The following is a 19,560-nucleotide window of genomic DNA, read 5'->3' as shown; positions in this document are numbered from 1 at the left end:
CTGAAAGAGTTGTTTTGTCAATTGCTTCATTTAGTTCTAAAAATTGTTCTAGTTTTGTATTTATTACTTTAGACGTTTAACTAAGATTGTGCCAGGATACACCGCATTCAGTCTTACACAATCCAACGTTTGTATGTAAAACTTGCACTTGTAAAAATATTAGGTATACTTCCTAATAATTCAGGAATCGTCAAACTGTGGTCCTCCATGTGTTTGGGCCTCGAACACCCAGAATTCCTGACCATTGAACAAGCTGGCTAGAGTTTCTGGGAGATGTAAGCCCAAACACCTGGAGGACCATAGTTTGAGGATGCCTGTAATAGTTTAATTTACACATTTGTAATTTCTTCATCCTTGCAACTTTAGAGCTCATAGATATGATTTAGTCAGTGCCTTATATTATTTTCTTATTTACTAGTTGTACTATAATTTCTTAAATTGTTATGCTATAACTTTTTATTACTACTACCTCATATTATAAAGGTTGGAATGAAGAAGGAAGAATTTAGAGAAATAAAATTATGGAATTATGGAAGAATTTAGAGAAATAAAATTGACATGGTTCCATTGTATACAATTAGAACAATGGCTCAAAAATTGGGGAAAAAATAATAGAAATGGAAACAAACTTAACCAATTTGAACAAATAATACAGAAGGGAAGGGTTGTAGAAGAGCATGAAAATTTGAGAGAAATAACTAGTAAAATATATAAGATAATAATTGAAATAAAGGAAGGAAATACAAAAAATAACATTCTTAAAGAGGTTTGGGAAGAAGATTTAGGGATAAAAATAAACGAAACAGAGTGGCAACAATTATGGGGACAAAGACATTTTAAAAATTTATCAATACGGGTTAAAGAAAATTATTATAAGCTAATATGGAAGTGGTATCTGACACCAGTAAGAATAGCATATATAAACAAAAATAATTCAAAAAATTGTTGGAGAGGGTGTCAAGAACCAGGAACATATATACATATGTGGTGGCAATGTAAATATGTAAATAATTTTTGGGAGAAAGTATTTAGAGAAATAGAAGATATAATGAATATGAAAATTGAGAAAAGTCCCAGTATAGCCTTATTATCACTATATAACAACAAACAATTGAAAAAGGAGGATAAAGAAGCAATAACAAACTTATTAACAATAGCAAGACTGCTCATAGCAAGGAACTGGAAAAAAGAAATAAATATACAAATAGAGGAGTGGTACAAGGACGCATGGAAATTGGCAATAAATGATAAGCTGACATATATATTAAAAGTTTTAAAAGGTATATGGAAACAAAATGATTTTGATGTTGTATGGGGTAAATTTGTTGTAAATGGTTTAAGAAATAAAGAAGGAAGGTTACTGCCACAAGAAAAAAATGAGATTTTGGACAGATGATATGTAAAAGTTGTGGCTTGAAATGGGGGGGAGGGGAGCACAGTGGTGAAAAAAAAAGGGGGGGGGGAATAAAATGCTTATGCAGAAGAATAAGATTATATGTTAAAGAGGGTGTTGAATAATATGTAACTGCTATAAACAAATGTATAATAAATGTAATAATTATGATAAAGTAATAAAAATATTAAAAAAGAACAATGGTTTAAAATTGGGAAAAAAATAATAAAAACAGAAATAAGCTTAACCAATTTGAACAAATAATACAAAATGGAAGGGTTGTAGAGGAGCATGGAAATTTGAAAGGAACAACTAGTAAAATATATAAGATAATAATTTAAATAAAGGAAGGAAAAACAAAAAACAACACCCTTAAGGAGGTTTGGGAAGAAGATTTAGGGATAAAAATAAATGAAATAGAGTTGCAACAATTATGGAGACAAAGACATCTAAAAAAATTATCAATACGGGTTAAAGAAAATTATTGTAAGTTAATATGGAAATGGTATCTAACACCAGTAAGATTAGCACGTATAAATAAAAATTATTCAAAAAATTGTTGGAGAGGATGTCAAGAACCAGGAACATAAGTGGTGGCAATGTAAATATGTAAATAATTTTTGGGGGAAATATTTAGAGAAATAGAAGATATAATGAATATTAACATAGAAAGTATAGCTTTATTATCATTATATAACAATAAACAATTGAAAAAAGAGGATAAAGAAGTGATAACAAATTAATTAACAATAGCAAGATTGCTTATAGCAAGGAACTGGAAAAAGAAATAAATATACAAATAGAGGAGTGGTATAAGGAAGTATTGAAACTAGCAATAAATGATAAGCTGACATGTATATTAAAAGTTAAAAGAGGTATATGGAAACAAAGTGATTTTGATGATGTTTGGAGAAAATTTATTGTAAAAGGATTAAAAAATAAAGAAGGAAAGTTACCGCCACAAGAAGAAATGAGATTTTGGACAGACGACATGTAAAAGTTGTGGCTTGAGAGGGGGGAGGGGAGCACAGCAGTGAGGAATAGAGAATATGTTTAAGCAGAATAATAATACTAGATGCCAAAATATGTGTATTGAATAATATGTATCTGCTGTAAAACAAATGTATAACAAATGTATTAACTATGATAAAATAATAAAAGTAAACTACTACCTCATATTTTATATTACTCGTTTTTTTTATAATTATGTACTGCTTTTTGCCATCTTATTATTATTCCAATAAAATTGAACTAGCTCCCAACAAGTTTCCTGGCCCAATTCAAGGTGCAGGCTATTACCTATAAATCTCTATATGCTTCGGGTCCAACCTATCTTCGAGACCAAATCTCTTTCTACCGGTATGAACTGGTGTGGGCCTTGAGATCTGCTGGGGAGGCCCTTTTCTCAATCCCACCACCATCACAGGTGCGGTTGGTGGGGACGAGAGAGAGGGCCTTCTTGGTGGTGGCTCCCCAGCTCTGGAATGCCCTCCCTAGAGAGATTAGGTTAACTCCAAATCTACAAACCTTTTGTTCAAGTCTAAAAACATGGCTATTTTCATGGGCCTTTGACCTGGAATAATCGACTATGGTCATGTGATGACGTTGACCATTGTAACCCAGCGCTTTAGTTCGTATTTGAAGAAACCTAATAACCCACAGGTATGACTGTATTTTAGGTTTTTTAAATTTTATCAATTGATGATGTCTGTTGTTTGTATTCACTCAAATTGTGTGTTGTTTTGATGATGTGTAATTCTATTTTATGACTGCATCTTGAGTGCTTTGTTAGCCACTCCGAGTCTCTTCGGGGAGATGGTGGTAGGGTACTACTACTATTTGAAAATGCTTTACTTTTCAGTGTGATGTTGGTTCAAGATATCATTCTCTCTGCTCATTAGTCCTACATACCAAGAGTGGTATAGAAAAAGGTTTTACTATAATTGTACTATAATGGTATAGTGTGGATGCATCCTTTACACTTGCTTATTTAAACAAACATGCTTATTTAAACAAACAGCCTTGTTTTAAATTATTAAAGAGGCTATTTGCCTTATATATCCAATAATAAATAAGCGCATACTTTATCATAAGTGCATACTCACTTCTGCTTTCCTTTCAGGTATGTGATTGTTCCTAGAAGAAAATAAAAATATATATTAAAATAATAATAATAATAATAATAATAATAATAATAATAACAACACTTTATTTGTACCCCACTACCATCTCCTCAAGGGACTCAGTGCAGCTTACATGAGGCCAAGCCCAAACACAACAATACAAGCAATAATCACAACAATACAAGCAATTAAAATAAAAACATAGACAATAAACATATAACATTATCAATAAGATAACATACAATTAAAACTGTGGGAAGACCAAATGTAAAATTAAAATTGGAAATAGTGCTAAAAAGAGCATTAATTGTTTGTATAGTACACATTAAAGACAAATTCACATTTGATGTAGTTAAGAAATAAAATTCACAGTGCATCTACTATGCCATTCAACCTCCGTTATGGAGGCCTGACACAGTAATATTAAAGTTCCATTTGTTTTTCAGTAAGCTGCTAGAGGAAACCCAAAATAATCTTCCTCTTTGCCCATGAATGACAGGGCAAAGGTCTTAAAGAGGCCATATTCCCTAACAATACGGGAGGTTTGTAGAGAGGTGCCAAACATGCTTGGAAACCATTTCTCCAAATCATTTTCACTTTCACAAGCTATTTTAATTCTGGCTGTGTGTGCTACCTTTCACAGAGACCCATTAGGTTAAAAGTAACTTGCAGGTGGTTCCGTAACGCACCACTCTAAGGGAAGGGAAGATTATGGGTAATAATGTTGTACATTATGGGAAAGCAGTTTCAAGAGCAAGTGTTACAATTTGTCCTGTTACTTGCACCCATCCATGATAAATATGATTTCAGTCACCTCTACCATTTTAATTCATTTTTTAAAAATTTAGCTCAATTCAGCATGAGGTTGTTTACATTTTACTACCTAATATCTTCTCACATTTCTTTTTTCTTTTTCTTTTTTTACTTCTCAACCTGGGAAATCCTATTGCACTTATACTGGATGCTTAAAAGTGTGAATCTGGTTTTTCCTTTTGAGTTCCTTTGAAGCACCACTAGAGGTCCTCCTTATCATTAGGACAGCTTTGAGGAATGAAAATAACAAATGAATTTATTTCACTTTTCTAAGGTTACACTGAATCAGTTTAAATAATATATGTAGGTTACGTTATGGGTTGTGGCTTCCTTCTAGAAGAAGGATTGTTTCTTTCATATCTTTCTGTTGATGGCACAGGAGGCTTCTGTATCTTTGTTAACTCCTGTCCCAGATGTCTGAAAAAAAAAAGCAGAAAATAATATTAACAGAACAAATTGCTTTAATCTCATATTTTATATGAGATTACCATGTGACCTAATAATTCTGATGGCTTCTGTAAAAAGAAATATAAACATTTACCTGAGCTGTGGTGTCAACGACTGCAAAAAATAAATAAATAAAATAAATTAATTAAAAGAAAAGATAATTATGGTGTATTTTTTGGAAAATTAAGTCAATTGTTCTAGAATCTGAAAAATCTCTTACCATTTCAAGAAATGTTCTTTTTCCTTAATTGTTTTTTAAAAATGAAATGAAATGAAAAAAAAGAAAAAAACATTAGTCAGGGTAAGTGGTTTGTTGTCATGAATAATGGATGCAGTTATGACCTAATTTTAACTATATAACTTAAAGTAACATAAAGATGGAGGTATTGCAAGATAATATACTCCAAGTATTGTCAGACCAAACACTCCAATTGGGCAGTGACAGTCCTATTTAATACTGTATTCTCTTACATTTCAGCTGCTTTTAAAATGCCTCTCTCCTCCCCCCCCCCCCCCCTTTAGCTTTCAGTTTACTTCAATTGCTGCAAACCAAGCAAAAGCACTAAACTCAGCAAAAGCAAGAGAAGGGGAAGTCTTTCCTGTCCCAGTATGTTCAGCCAAAAGCAAAATACTGCAGCTTCTCATAGTTTGTATGATGTTCCTTATTAATATATTTTGCCAACCTGGCCACACTCTGATGTTGCTAAGCTGCAGATGTTCCAACTTTCATCTATAAAATGCTGGAGAATATGCCGCATGTCCAATTTTATAGGGAAGCTAAATTCTGGTTTGTTTGTTTTACACCACAACTCGATCAGGTCCTTGCAAACCTGCCAATAATTGACCTCAACAGGAACTTTAAGCCACAACTTTCTTCATTTGCAAGCTACTGCTGAAACCAAGTGGGGATGAACTGATCCAAAAAGCCCACTCCAATGCAATTGTGCATCCCTACTTTAATGGGAGATGTGGAGCTGTTGTTACATACTACTTGCATGAAAAGCATCCATATGCTGTTGCAGGAGTACTTGCTGCTCACAAACTCCAAAAAATAAACCTTTTCTAATCCCACCTGGATCCCAGTCCAGGAGAAAGGTATGAAATAAATCCAAATGAATCAATCAGTATTCCTTACTGGATCTCATTTCAAAACTCTACATGTTCTTTGATTTCTCTTTGATGAATTTCTCCTGTTTGGGGCCAACTTTTCTTCTTCAAATCATTGATGTATTATGATCAAATCCCATTTTTAAAAATTGCATTAATTAATTAACATCCTTCTTTATGCCCATTTGATCATATTTCCACTGATTTTTACTCAGAGTAGAGCTGATTTGAAGTATGCACCAGAGAAAATGCATGACTTCCTAGTAGTGCTCCATATGGATCCAATTTTCAATGTTCTTTTCAGTTTATCAGTTGTTAATTGCTTACCAAACAGGCATGTAGCCGGGGGGGGGGGGGGGCTTGAGGGGCTTCAGCCCCCCCCCCCCCCGAAATTCTCATGGTGGTTCGCAAAAAGGCCTTACAGGTGCATTATTTAAAGTGTTATGTTTATTCATATCATGATCTGATCACCATACTCAATATATCCCATATGCATGGGGGTATTGGGGTAATAATACAAAAGGTTTGCTAGGCTAGAGCCTTTTTCACTCAGACTCACCCCCCCCCCCCCGAAACTCACCCCCCCTGAAACCCCCCCTGAAAAAAATTCACACACACCCCCCAAAACGAAATCCTGGCTACGGGCCTGTTACCAAATTGGAGCCTGGTTTTTCGGGTCACAGTGACCTATTTAGTATATATTTAGCCCGTAGCATATATCTGACTATAGGTATCCCATTGGAACTCAGTTTCTCCCAATGGATTAACTGTATCAGTAGTAACAGGACTTAAATCAACTGGGCAAATGAGACTAATAGACTGTGGTGTTTTCTGGCCCCCAGATCCCTCAAATACAAACCTCAAATTTGCTAACAAAGTTATTCTTGGAGGCCTACAGGACCAATAAATACTCTCTAAATATTTGCCACATTCGTTATTAAACATCAAAAATCAGTCAGAAATAACTGAAATGAAAACAAATTCCATTTAGGTTGTCTCCTCTGCCATCCACAGTTGATCCCTGCCAGAATAAATGCTAACCTGGTCCAAGGATGTCTCTATCAAATGGTGGCCCAGATCGGTCCAGTGGGGGCTTTTTGCTTCGATCTACTGAAGGAGGTGCAACTGAAGTGAATAGGAAAATTGGGTCAACATTTCCGTACTAGTAAGGACTTCAGCACAGCATTCATAATCACCTCTGTTATATAAAGAACTATTCTATTAAGAACTGCAAAAATAGCTACATCAGTTCAACAACCAAAATGAAAAGCTGTATAAAAGTAGTGAGGAGAGACATAAAAAATAATGCTTTGTATTTGTGGCAATTTTTAAAAGAACTACATTAAGATACCTACGTTTAAATGACTGGATGTTTTTCTCTCTGCTGCTCTCGTTATAGCTTGAAGGAGAAAGGAAAGGTGACTGCTGAAAAGAAATAGATGTTATAAATACTGCATTAATATTACTATATTTAGAGACTACCAAATATACTCAAGTATAGTTGACCTCATAATGTAAGTTGAAGGCAGGTTTTGAGGACAAAAATATGGATTTCGATTTGTTGATAAGCCAAGGGACATTCCACAAAGAGAGGAAAGCATCTATGCTGTCTCAGGGACCAATGGTTCTTACCTGCTGCCGTTTCCCAATCAGGCATTTTAAAAGGCCAGAAGTTTTAGCGTAGTGGCAAAGAGAGGGGGTTGGTGCTTTTTGAAAGTTATTCCAGAAGGACAAATCTCTTACCTTTCCCCCTTTTACTTAGAGAAAGAGGGGTAGTTCCTATTCTGACTAGAGTTCAGACATAGTACTCACACTGACTTGTGGATAATATATCATTCCAGGTCCTTTAGGTTGACTTTTTAAAACTAACATTTCTAGATGTATGCATCACTATATAGGGATATATTTGTTTTGCTGAAAGAATCATATTTGGCAACTACCGAAAAGTACAACCAAATATGACAGATTTGATATAAAAAGACTAACTACACATAAATTGTAAATACATCCCTCTAGACTTCTGAGAACAGATTCATATCCAGAAAATACCTGTAAAACAGGTAAACAAGAGGTATGTACAATTTATTCAGTCACTTTATATTGGATACCATCTTCTCTTTACATCCCAACTGTGACTGACATGCACCTTGTGACCTGGAGGTATGCTGGAGATAGGAACAAAATCATGCAAGCATTTGGAAGCAATTTCAAAAACAGAATCAATGAATTGTGACTAAATGGAAACAGGAAATCTATAGAAAAAACAATGTGATTGTTACGAATTGAAAGAGGCCTAAGAAGCAGATGCAAAGGGGAGCCAGCTGTGCACTAAAGAAACATACCATGGATCCTCTGCCTCCTGCTGGTGTAGGGGACGATCCAGGTCTCTGTGGTGGAACAGGAGGCTGAAGAGATGTTTTTGATCTATCTGTTGTGGATCTATCTAAAAGGAAAAAGAAACCATAGATAATAGTATTAATGAAGCACACAAGAAAAAAAATAATTTTATTTGCATGTCCTCATCAAGAAGTAGATTAGCAAAAAAAAAGTCACTAACTAGTTTTACTGAGAATCAGGACATAGTAATCACTTTTGTTGGGAAAGTCTAAATAGTAGGATTTGAAAAATAGTTGAATTAAATATTGTGTAGAAGTTCACTTAAAGTATGTTTTGGTTACTACAAGTGGCTGGAAAGTGGGAAGTCATTTGCTTTTGTTTAAAGTATAGTATAGTATGTTAGTACAGTGTACTGTTAGTATAGAATGTAATTGCATTTTTCTTATATATTGTTTTATTAAAAACATGTGTTGATAAAAATATATCAGAAAAGAAGTGGCCACACTATATATTTATGATCAGAATTGTATTTCAGATAACTTTTATGTTGTGGGGAAGTCTTCAAGAGCATACAAAATGCCAATTCCTGAGCCAGCTCATTACTCCTTCTCACCCTGTACAGATTAAGCATTCCCCTTATCCAGAATTCCAAAATCGGAATACTCTAACATTCAAACGTGTCCACACACAAGGCTGAGACAGCGACACTTGTGTTTTTTAATGGTTCAACGTGCATACTCTTTCTTCATGCACAAAATTATTGAAAGTATTGTATTAAATTATCTTCAGGTTATGTTTTAAGGTGTATGCAAAGCGTAAATGAATTTTGTATTTCAAATTAGATCCTATGTCTGATATCTCATTATGTCTGTATAATTGACCTTCCACAGATTATTTATCCATGGATTCAATCATTCACCACTTAAAATATCCCAATTCTTGCCTCTAAAAACAAACCTTGTTTTTGGCATTAAATATAAGAGATACCATTTTACTATGCCATTATATATAGTGGGATTTGAATATCCACAGGTTATAGTACACAACCAAACCCCAGAGGATACCACTGTATATGAAGATACAGGTATTCCAAAATCCCCCAAAATCACAAACATTTCTGGTCCCAAGGATTGTGGATAAGGGATACTCAACCTGTACTGTACTGAGACTTACTGGCAGTGGCTCTCTGGGGTTTCATAAAGGTTCTTTCATAACCCTAGGATCTTTCAAATTCAAAGGAAATGTTTTAGAAATGAGTAACATACCGTATCTACCTTATTTAGTACAATGTTTTTAATTTTGTTTTTAAAAGAGTTCTAAAATAGTTAGAAAATGAGCAGCAACAAACATTTCTGGTCCCAAGGATTGTGGATAAGGGATACTCAACCTGTACTGAGACTTACTGGCAGTGGCTCTCTGGGGTTTCATAAAGGTTCTTTCATAACCCTAGGATCTTTCAAATTCAAATGTTTTAGAAATGAGTAACATACTGTATCTACCTTATTTAGTACAATGTTTTTAATTTTGTTTTTAAAAGAGTTCTAAAATAGTTAGAAAATGAGCAACAAATATAGCTGTTTTTTAAAAATCTATGACTTTTGTCCAAAGCTAATACTTTCCTCTAATTCACTTGAAAAAATAAAATGCTTGAAACCAGTTGTTTACCAATGTATTCTGATGTGGCTGGTATTGTGTTGGAAGGAAATATAACATTACAGTGTGCATTATCATCATTAGATGGAGGTGGTTCGTAATCCGCATCATTTCCGTCATCAAACCCATCTTGATCGTTGGGTGTTTCATAGTCCACACCGTCTTCATCTTCATCTGGGCTTACATAATCATCACTTTCATCCTATTCAAACAAAAGTTCTATCTTGACAAAATATCTTATTACTGCACAACTGCTTTTTGTTGTGTTAATATGTGAAATAGAGAAGAGGGATACACAAAGTTTCAGAGATTGGGCAGATTGGAATTCTATTTATCAGGAGATTGTTATTGTTCTTGTGTGCCAAGTCACTTCTGACTATCATGGGAATCTATCATGGGAATTTCTTTACAGAATTTGTTCAAAAGGGGTTTGTCTTTACCTCCCCGAGGCTGAAGGTGTGACTTGCCCAAGTTCACACGATAGCAGAGTGGTGATTCAAACACAGGTCTGAGACCAGTGTCTTAGTCCACCACTCAGACCACTATACCATGCTGGTTCTTTGTATCTTTGTAATTCATAGAGTTGGAAATTTTCACTCATGGCTACCAACTTGTCTTGACCTGGAAAAATGGCTAAAAAACGAGTAATTCAAAACCAGAATGCCTTAAGATTTGCATAATTACCATTCTACTAGTCTTCCTGGGGAGGAATCTGTAAACTATAATCTTCAAAAGTCCTTCTCCCTCCAAGCTCTGATTATATTGGGAATATGGTAATTGTTGCATGTTTGGTTTTGTGGTTTTTTTTTTACTAAAAATAAGAACAATTGCAAGTGCACTCTAGCTTAAAAGGGACTGATATACTGCCCATCCAGATTTCTGCCATAAGTTTGAGAGTATGCAAGTATCTTGGGTAAGCATGAGACATGTTGAAGATCGTTAACTTATTTATGTGTTCATTCCCTCATATTTAATTTATATCACTCTGTATTACCAAAAAGGCCTTTTGGTGATGCACAGCAACAATTTATAGGTTGCAAGGCTGGTCTTGTGAAAATCATGGCACACACATGTACACATAACCTCTCAACATGATGGCTTATTATTTTTTTGGATCTTGAGGCCTGTCTGCTTTTAATTTTGTACATGTGGCTTTAGACCTTGCCCTCTGCCCATACATCCAGCCCCACTTAACTTTTGTGATACATTGGTGAGATATATCTGCTTTCGACCATGCACTTGCTATTCATTGTCTACATTTATGTTTGCAATCGAATATCTGATACATACACATCCACTTTTGGACCACATGGATGATCAGCTTCCCATAACTTGCAATTTGACTTTGGGTGAGGTCTGCTGAAAACGTGTTAAATCTAATAGTTCTTCAGACATGCTTTCTATCTCTTTAAAACTATGAAATAATTAATTATTTATTTTCCTGAACAGTCTTATGAAATGGGATAATCCAGACTGTTTGATATGTTGTATTATAAATAGAATAGTGGAAACTTTTTAAAGTGTCCTCGAAGAACATCATATTTTGCTAGCACTTCAAAAACTGTCTCTGGTAATTTGAAAAGTACATAAATTGAGTAATCTTAGCAGCCTATGACATTTTTGCAACCACTAATGTGGTACTTAAACATACTTACAAAAGAAGAGTCATCATCACATTCGTGTCTATATTCTGTGGAAGAACAACAGTAACAAAAATAAACCTCAAGACACAAGAATGATAAATTTCCACACTCAAGATGATTCCAAAATGATCAGCAAATGCAAAGCAAGAACACCTATCATTGGGAGAGCCAGACCTAATTCAAACAGTCATATTGCCTGAAAACGTAGTGATGTCAGGACATATTTAGTAGATACCAGCTGAGCAATCTCCATGCTGCCATTGTTTTTTAAATGACTTGAAAGATCTGTTTTACAGAAACTCATAACAGTAGATATCACCTGATGAAAATGCACAACTAGGCTTGGCCTTCTTTGAGGCAGAATCATAGCATCTAGGTGCAATGACAAGAGTGAAATATTCAGATTATCTGGGGATAAATAGATCAGTTTTGTATAATAGACAATCCTGGTGCAGATGCACTGCTACCCAGCATGTCATGTCTTATCACACTCAGAAGGAACATTAAGTCTGTAAAATCCTTTCCCTATGAGTGCTGCAGACCCAGGACAAATCTTGAGTTGTCATAGAAGTTAAGCTGAAACATTAACAGTAACACTCAGTGTCATAAAAGCATATGTAAAAATTGGATATGCTGCTTTTAAATGGATTACATTGAGATTCCAGAAAGGAAATTTTCCCATATCGCTCTGTCAAATAGACATATTTTCAACTGCCATAATAAATTGAGGCATACACAGTTGTGTACTCATCTTCCGACTTTACTTATCCAAGATAATGAAGTGTGTGATAATCAGACTAAAGCAAGATACGATCTTAAATCAGTTGAAATCAACTTTACCTTATTCTGAGACTGGTGATTATAATTATGGAATCTAAATGATGGCTGGAATTATAGAGACTTGAATATGTCTTATTTACAATGATACCTTGACTTAAGAGTGTAATTCATTCTGTGAACAAGAAAAAGCTGATTTCAAAGAAGCCCAGTCATATAGTCACTCTCCATATCATGTAAAAATACACAACAAGTCTTAGCATATCTCCTTCCACTTTACACAAAAGCAAATATACTAAGGAACAGTGTGAGTGGAAGAGGTTTAAGCATTTCCCTTCTCTTCTCTCTCTCTCTTCCTCTTCCTAGTCATATATTTAAGGGCTGGTTGAGAATTCCACTGGAACTAGTACAGTTTTTCCTTTGTTACCCTATACATAGTTATATGTGAGTCTTTTAAGCAAATAGGGGAATTTTTATGTTGCTGGATAAGAGTATGCTTACTTTCAAAAATAAAATAAAATAAATAAAACAAGAGTAAGTGATACATGATACATCTGTAATGTAGAAAGTAGCCTGATAGATAGAAACATGCTCAGAATGTAACAGCTTCTGAATATCTTGGCAGAAGATGGAAATATATGCACCAGTAACTGCTTTTTACCTGTATTTTCTGGAAACTTCTGTGTTTGTGTCCTGTAGCAGTTGGGGAGAAAATGAAGGATATGCATAAATCCCTGCTTCATTACTTAGTTAGAATTTGAATATATCTGAGCTTAGCATAATTCTATTTCACGTGTGTACAATAAATGTTTTATTTTAAAGTCAAGTCATACTGACAGAATATGCTAAAAGAACAGTGTCTGATAAGATCAAGTGTGAATTCAAATCTTTTCAATGCATTCATTTGCTCACATGACTGCCTTGCAAGATGGTTTCTAATACAAGTAAAAAGGCACCAAAAACTCAAACAGGGAACATTCTATGAAAGAAAGTATCTTCTTAATGAAGTACTTTCTCAATATATTCCTTGTTTGGGATGAATGCCAAAATAAGGACTATCCCTTTAGTCCAACTTGTTCACTATCCTAACTTGGGGGATCCTGCGAGCCAGTGTTGTGTACGTACTTTGAATGTTGGGCACAATGTTTCTGGAGACCAGGGTTTGAATCCCTGCTTCGCCATGGAAACTACTGCATAAACTTGGCCAAGTGACACTTTTTTGGCCTCAGAGAAAGGCAATGGTCAACCCCTTCTTTTTGATATTCTTTTCTTGATTCTTGAAAACAATACACACAAATTAAGTAATATAATTTGTTCTGGTGCATAATTTGAAAGTATTTTTTGTTCCTTTCTCCCCTATAATTACAAGCTTATTCACTCTTGTATGTACAGAAGGTATGGTATTTCCATATCACCCAATGCAACTCAATAGTTCTGGGGAAAATTTGCTCACTGTTGATACAACAGCTTAATAATAAATACTTTCCTACCTTTTTGGAAAGAAGCTTCTTTTTTCTTCATGTCGATTGATTTCTTGGCTTAGTTTGCTTACAATTCTAAAATTAGAAAACAATGTGTTAATCAACCAAGCACGTTTTGATAAAAGAAGAAGCCATATAACAGAGACTCTCCATGTTATGAGTCAGCCTCAGGTGGGAAATTAGGGTAAAGATTTTTCAGTTTTGTGGGCTCAGCTCCAGGCAAGCAAAAGAGCTATGCACAAATCTGCAGCTCAGCCAGTAGAGCTACCAATTGGAAGACTTAATTGGTTTGCTGCTGCAACTTGCAAAGACTTTTCAGAAGATCCACACATTTATTTAGTTAGCTTTCTCATTTTATCCCAGGGTTTATGGCTTCAAAGTTGTACTTCCACCTGCTCTAAATCCATCTTCTGACTAGAATCAAATAGTCAAGACTGAGTCCCTAAGTAGTGAAAAAGAATGATCCAATCATTTCATCTTATCTGGTAACAGCCCCCTTGGTTACGATTTCTGTTTTAATTTTCAAATTACAATAAATTATGTTTGCACATATGTTTAAAAGGCAGGCTGTGAGCAACTGTGGTTGCTACTTGATACACAATGTTTAATGACATCATCAGGGACTATCTTTTGGCCCGGAAACTTCAGAGTTTGGTATGATTCTACTGGTAAATGTGCAGCTCTAACTATATATGATTCCGTAAATTTCTAAATCAATTATTTCTTTCAGCTGGAAAAAACTTCTGTTGAAATTTATGTTATTCAAAAAATGTGTTAAACATTGAATTGATTTTGCCCTACTTTTCAGAGAATACAGAAGAAAATAAAACTATTGAGTGTAAGGATGATTTTATAGAACACAAAAGTTTATAGACTGGGAACTAGGACCAAAACCACAAAACTGATAAAGTCAAAGTCAAGTGGATAAAGCATTGCCTAGCAAAGTGAAATGGATATGTTTTCCCCCAAAATCTAAGACAAACATGTAATTTGTTTTAAAGTCAATGAAATGTATAAAACTATGCTATGAGATCAATATATAGGTGGAGCAGTTGCAATCTACACCACAGGGCACAGGGCACAATGCTTAACAGAATGCTACAAATTGTGGCAAGAAAATGAATACTCAAGAACATTTTTTTCCAGCACCATTCATGGAACATCATCATCAATGTATTCATATCATATAGCTGATTTGAAGTGGCAGATTTTGACTACATTGGTACAGAATGAGAAACCAAGAACCTGTAGGATTACAAAGGAAAGCTTGTTTTTCTTTGCATACATAGGCAGTTATTAACCAAGATCCTAGGTTCAAAAAGTGTGGTCAGCCTTCAGTTCCTCATTAGTTTACCAGTTTATACTAAAGGGGAAACATAAGCAAAAACTTTAGCACAGAGATCATTCCCAATAACCACTCCATACAAGCATGGCAACTGTTAAAAACTCAGCAATTCCTACTCTTCCAAAACTCACTAAATTCTTTCAGGCGCACACATTGTAGTTTTTCGACAAGGCCCTTAAATTCTATCTTGTTTCTTTCCATAACTATAAAACTCAAAACTGTGTTAATAATTTCCCCCATTTAATGGTGGGGAAGGGGCAGCCCACATACAGACCGGTCTCTTTTTCTTCAACCACTGGATACCATGGGAAAATCCAAATCCTCAGATATCATCCACTAAGTGATTTTTCACTCTAATATATCCCCTAAATGCCTTCCCAAAACTTTAAAATACAGTGGTTTTGGTCCTCAAAGACAAATCCACCCTTTAAATCTTTTGCGTATGAAACCAGAATTAGCATGTCACTTCTTGTTCCAAGTTTGAGCATTTGTGTGGATCATGCACACATGAAATAATATTGAAGAAATAATGTGCAACCCACTGCAAATAGGACAATCCAGTTATAATCTACATATAGAGCTAGGAAAGACAGGAGGATTAATGGAAAATGGGAAAGAATGATTTGGTATGAATTCCTTAAAATATGCCTTTTTCAAAGACTATATTAAGATTTCTGCATAGCAGGTGATACCTGCCAGAACACAGTTACATGAAACAATGGATATTGCAGAATATCATCAAATTACCCGACTTCAGTTCCACAGAGTTACATTTCTCTAGTTTTCCAAATATGCAAATGCAATTCTATATGGCCTCATCACATTGAGATGAGGAAATGCAGGAAATCATCCTTTTAGTGTAGAGCAGTGGTTTTCAAAGTGTGATCTGCTGAGCCCTTGAGGCTCTGCGAATCCTACTGAGGGACTCATCTTTGCATGGGATGAAATTGCTCTGCTCCAAACTCCATATGATACAAGAAACAGTGATCCAGGTTAAAACCACTTCTTTCCATGCGATAAAATTGCCCTGCCAAAAACCCCATAGATACAAGAGACTGCTGATGGTTGGGCAATGAAACAGTACGGGAAACTGTGATGGTTCCTATCCCACCTGTTTTTTATTGTAAAGATGGGAGTAAAGCATGATAGGAGGTAGGAGCTCTGAACACGATTGCTGGTCCATGTTCAGAGTTCCCTCCTTTCAGGACATTTCTATCTCTTTTCAGCCCTGGAACATGTGATGAGCTCTGTGCCTTGCCATGCTTGGAAAGAGGCTGGAGTGTCCCACAAGGGGGAAATTTCTCAATGTGATGAGGTCAGATTGTTGGAGTTCCCTCCTTTCAGGACACTTCTACCTCTTTAGTTCAACCACTATGCATGATGGCTGGATGTAGTTTAACTCACGTGATGAGTTCCGCGCCTCTTCATGTTTGAAAAGAGGCTGAAGCATCGTATGACTACGAAATGTCTCAATGTGATAAGGTGGTATGATAACATCCCAGGGAAGCATAGAATCTGGTGGACCTAGAAAATTCCTATAGAGACCATTTCCCATGGTGAGGGTAAGAGAAACTGGTTGTGGGGGGTGTCTTACTGTATTCATAATCTGGGAATCATTCTGTGCAAAATTTGAACTTTTAGGGGACAAAAAACAGCAAATATGATTGTTGGCAACTTACTCTATGTAAAATCCATGTATGGATCTTTAAATATTGAAATCAGAAATTTTTGCACAGGAAGGAGCATTTTCTGCAAAGACAATATTATTTCACTGCACACAGATGTTGCTTCCTAACACTTGAGAATCATATTTTTCAACCATTTTGAATACATTCAAATATTTTTCAACAGCAGCAGAATGTAATAAGAAATAAATAATATCTGATCACCAGATATAAAATAAACTGTACAATGAAATCAGATGACTCTTTGTGTAACATCCCTTTAATTGTCAAACCTTGTTTTCCTTCTAACAGAACCTCTTTGAAGTGAGTCAAGAAATGTTACTGCAGATACTCATGTGCTGCTGCAGTTATGAGCAATGACCTTACAGCAACCTGAAGAAGTCCCCTCTGGAAAATCCCTTAAGAACCTAAAGCATTTAATGGTACTCATCTTTAAAAACTGTTAAAAGAAAATCCACCTACTTTTACTGGAACGGTTCATAAAAAGCTTTTTCTCCATTTCTGCCTATCATCTTAGGACAACATTCAAAGGATTGTTGCATTTTCCTCTTACAAAGCACTGTTAAGGTGGTTCACACTAAGACAGAAGCTGACTGGTCTAAGATCAGTCTGCTGTACATTTGAGTCAGGATTTAAATGTGGCACTCTTCTGATAGAATTCTCTTATTCTCACACTCTAGGCCAATTTAAAATAGCAAGAATATGTGAAACCTCAGATATGTGTCAATTAGAAATCTTGCTTTCTGACCTCGATACAGCAAACTACTTCAGAATACTACTACATTCTTTTCCACCAGGCTAAAGTCTGGTGAAAAAAAGGAGGAGCAAGAATGGCCAGGTGCAATTTGAGGTATTCCTCTTGGCCTCATTCTTTGATAAGGGCTTCTACAATGCATGCCTGTAGGATGCAACAGTTTAAAAAGCTAATGTAATAATTATATTTAAATATTTGGAAGGGTGTCATATTGAAGATGAGGCAGACTTTTTCTGCTGCTCTAAAAACTAGAAGGAGCAATGGGTTCAATTTGCAGGAAGACTTTTCACCTAAACCTTAGGGGGAAATTACTGACAGTACATGCTATTTGGAGTGGACTATTTTGCCTGGGAGTGTGATGGAGTCTTCTTCTCTGGAGGTTTTTAAACAAAGGCTGGCTAGCAATCTGTCCAGAGTGTTTCTTTTGCATTCCTGCATGGCATAATGGGGTTAGACTAGATGGCTCTTGTGGTCTATTCCAACTCTACGGTTCTATTATTCTAATAAGGACTTCTTAATGGCTGCATTCAAGTTTTAGCACTTGGATGGGTAGTCTGGTTCTGTTCCCACTTACATTCCTCCCTCTTGTTGTTCTGACTGTTGGATACTACTGTTTTGGAGAGTCGCATATTTTCCAATTGCATTTTAGAACTGCATCCCTAAAAAAGATTCATACAGTACTCTCCCTCAGGTTTTTATATTCATTGGTGAAAAGACTAGGGTTTTTGTCTGGTAAACTAAAAATATTTCTTCATCTGCTTATCACTGATTGCTTCAACAGGCTCTTCCGTTTTATCTCAATATTATAGTTTTTTGTAGTTGATTTTCTTATCCGCTTTGGTATTTCTTGGAAGGCAAAATAAAAATAAATATTTATTATGAGATGAAAGAAGGGAAAACTGTGTCTCTCAGAGCACAAAAATTGGATGGAAAATTCTAATATATTTTCACCTTTTGCAGTCCTCACTGCAGCATTTCTTGGCTGCAATTTCCCCACAGTATCTATATACAGTTATAAACATCTCAACACTAAGAAAATGTTCCAGGTCAATGAACAGAAGAGAAGCATATGAGACTAAGTTTCTCTTTGTTACATCCCTTCCTGGATAAGAAATTCCGCAAGGAATTAAAAGCATGGATGTTTCGTTGTGCATTTGACTGACGACCCCATGACATTTATTTATTTATTTACTGCATTTGTTGACCGCCGTTCTCAGCCCTAGGGCGACTCACGGCGGTGTACAACATATAAAAACAGTTTACAATAAGGCAATATCACAACAGAATATCAACATAACTATCAATACTACAATTACACTAAATCATCCGCGCCGTCTCATCGTAGAATCATAAACCATTCTCGTTGTCCATATTCCGTTCCAATCATCATTGCCAATTGTTGTAGCACTTAGTCAAACGCCTTCTCAAATAACCATGTCTTTAAGCTCTTGCGGAATGTCATAAGGGAGGGTGCCTGTCTGATGTCTACAGGGAGGGTGTTCCACAGCCGGGGGGGCCACCATCGAGAAGGCCCTATCCCTCGTCCCCGCCAGACGTGCCTGTGAGGCAGGCGGGATCGAGAGAAGGGCCTCCCCAGACGATCTCAAGGTCCTCGTGGGACGACTGGTATGGCAACCTAATTATCATTCAACCTGAATTTCCTATATTACATTATTATTCAGATTTTATAAGTCATACTGAATTATTTCTGATCCTGTTATATTGCTCTATTTTAATGATATTTCCTATGCTATTATACATTTTCATCCACCTTGTTGAACCAATTACTCTTTAATCAGCTCGTATTTTGCCCCCCCCCCCAGTTCTTTTGTTGCTTGATGCTTGTATATTATTGTTATGTTTGTTTTATGTTTTTAAATTGCATTTTGTATTTGATCTGCTTTTAACTGTATGTTCCCTGGGCTTGGCCCCATGTAAGCCGCTCCGAGTCCCTTCAGGGAGATGGAGGCGGGCTAGAAAAATAAATTTCTTCTTCTTCTTG

At 35.7% G+C, this 19,560-nt stretch overlaps 1 protein-coding gene across 1 annotated transcript in view; it reads right to left on the bottom strand.

Annotated features, from left to right (window-relative positions):
• The window catches only part of LCP2 (lymphocyte cytosolic protein 2), a 47,698-nt gene that overhangs the window by 7,523 nt on the left and 20,615 nt on the right, over window positions 1-19,560 (bottom strand). Inside the window, exons 5-15 of the mRNA XM_060765030.2 lie at window positions 13,784-13,849; window positions 12,955-12,986; window positions 11,529-11,563; window positions 9,886-10,075; window positions 8,226-8,326; window positions 7,239-7,308; window positions 6,925-7,008; window positions 4,997-5,019; window positions 4,871-4,890; window positions 4,642-4,746; window positions 3,499-3,529 (exon numbers count right to left, since the gene is read on the bottom strand). Coding sequence (XP_060621013.2) covers window positions 3,499-3,529; window positions 4,642-4,746; window positions 4,871-4,890; window positions 4,997-5,019; window positions 6,925-7,008; window positions 7,239-7,308; window positions 8,226-8,326; window positions 9,886-10,075; window positions 11,529-11,563; window positions 12,955-12,986; window positions 13,784-13,849 — 757 coding nt within the window. The remainder of the gene's footprint in view (window positions 1-3,498; window positions 3,530-4,641; window positions 4,747-4,870; window positions 4,891-4,996; window positions 5,020-6,924; window positions 7,009-7,238; window positions 7,309-8,225; window positions 8,327-9,885; window positions 10,076-11,528; window positions 11,564-12,954; window positions 12,987-13,783; window positions 13,850-19,560) is intronic.

Source organism: Anolis sagrei, chromosome 2 (genome assembly GCF_037176765.1).
Source record: "Anolis sagrei isolate rAnoSag1 chromosome 2, rAnoSag1.mat, whole genome shotgun sequence".
Lineage (NCBI taxonomy): Eukaryota > Metazoa > Chordata > Lepidosauria > Squamata > Dactyloidae > Anolis > Anolis sagrei.
This window is presented reverse-complemented; position numbering and strand designations above follow the sequence as displayed.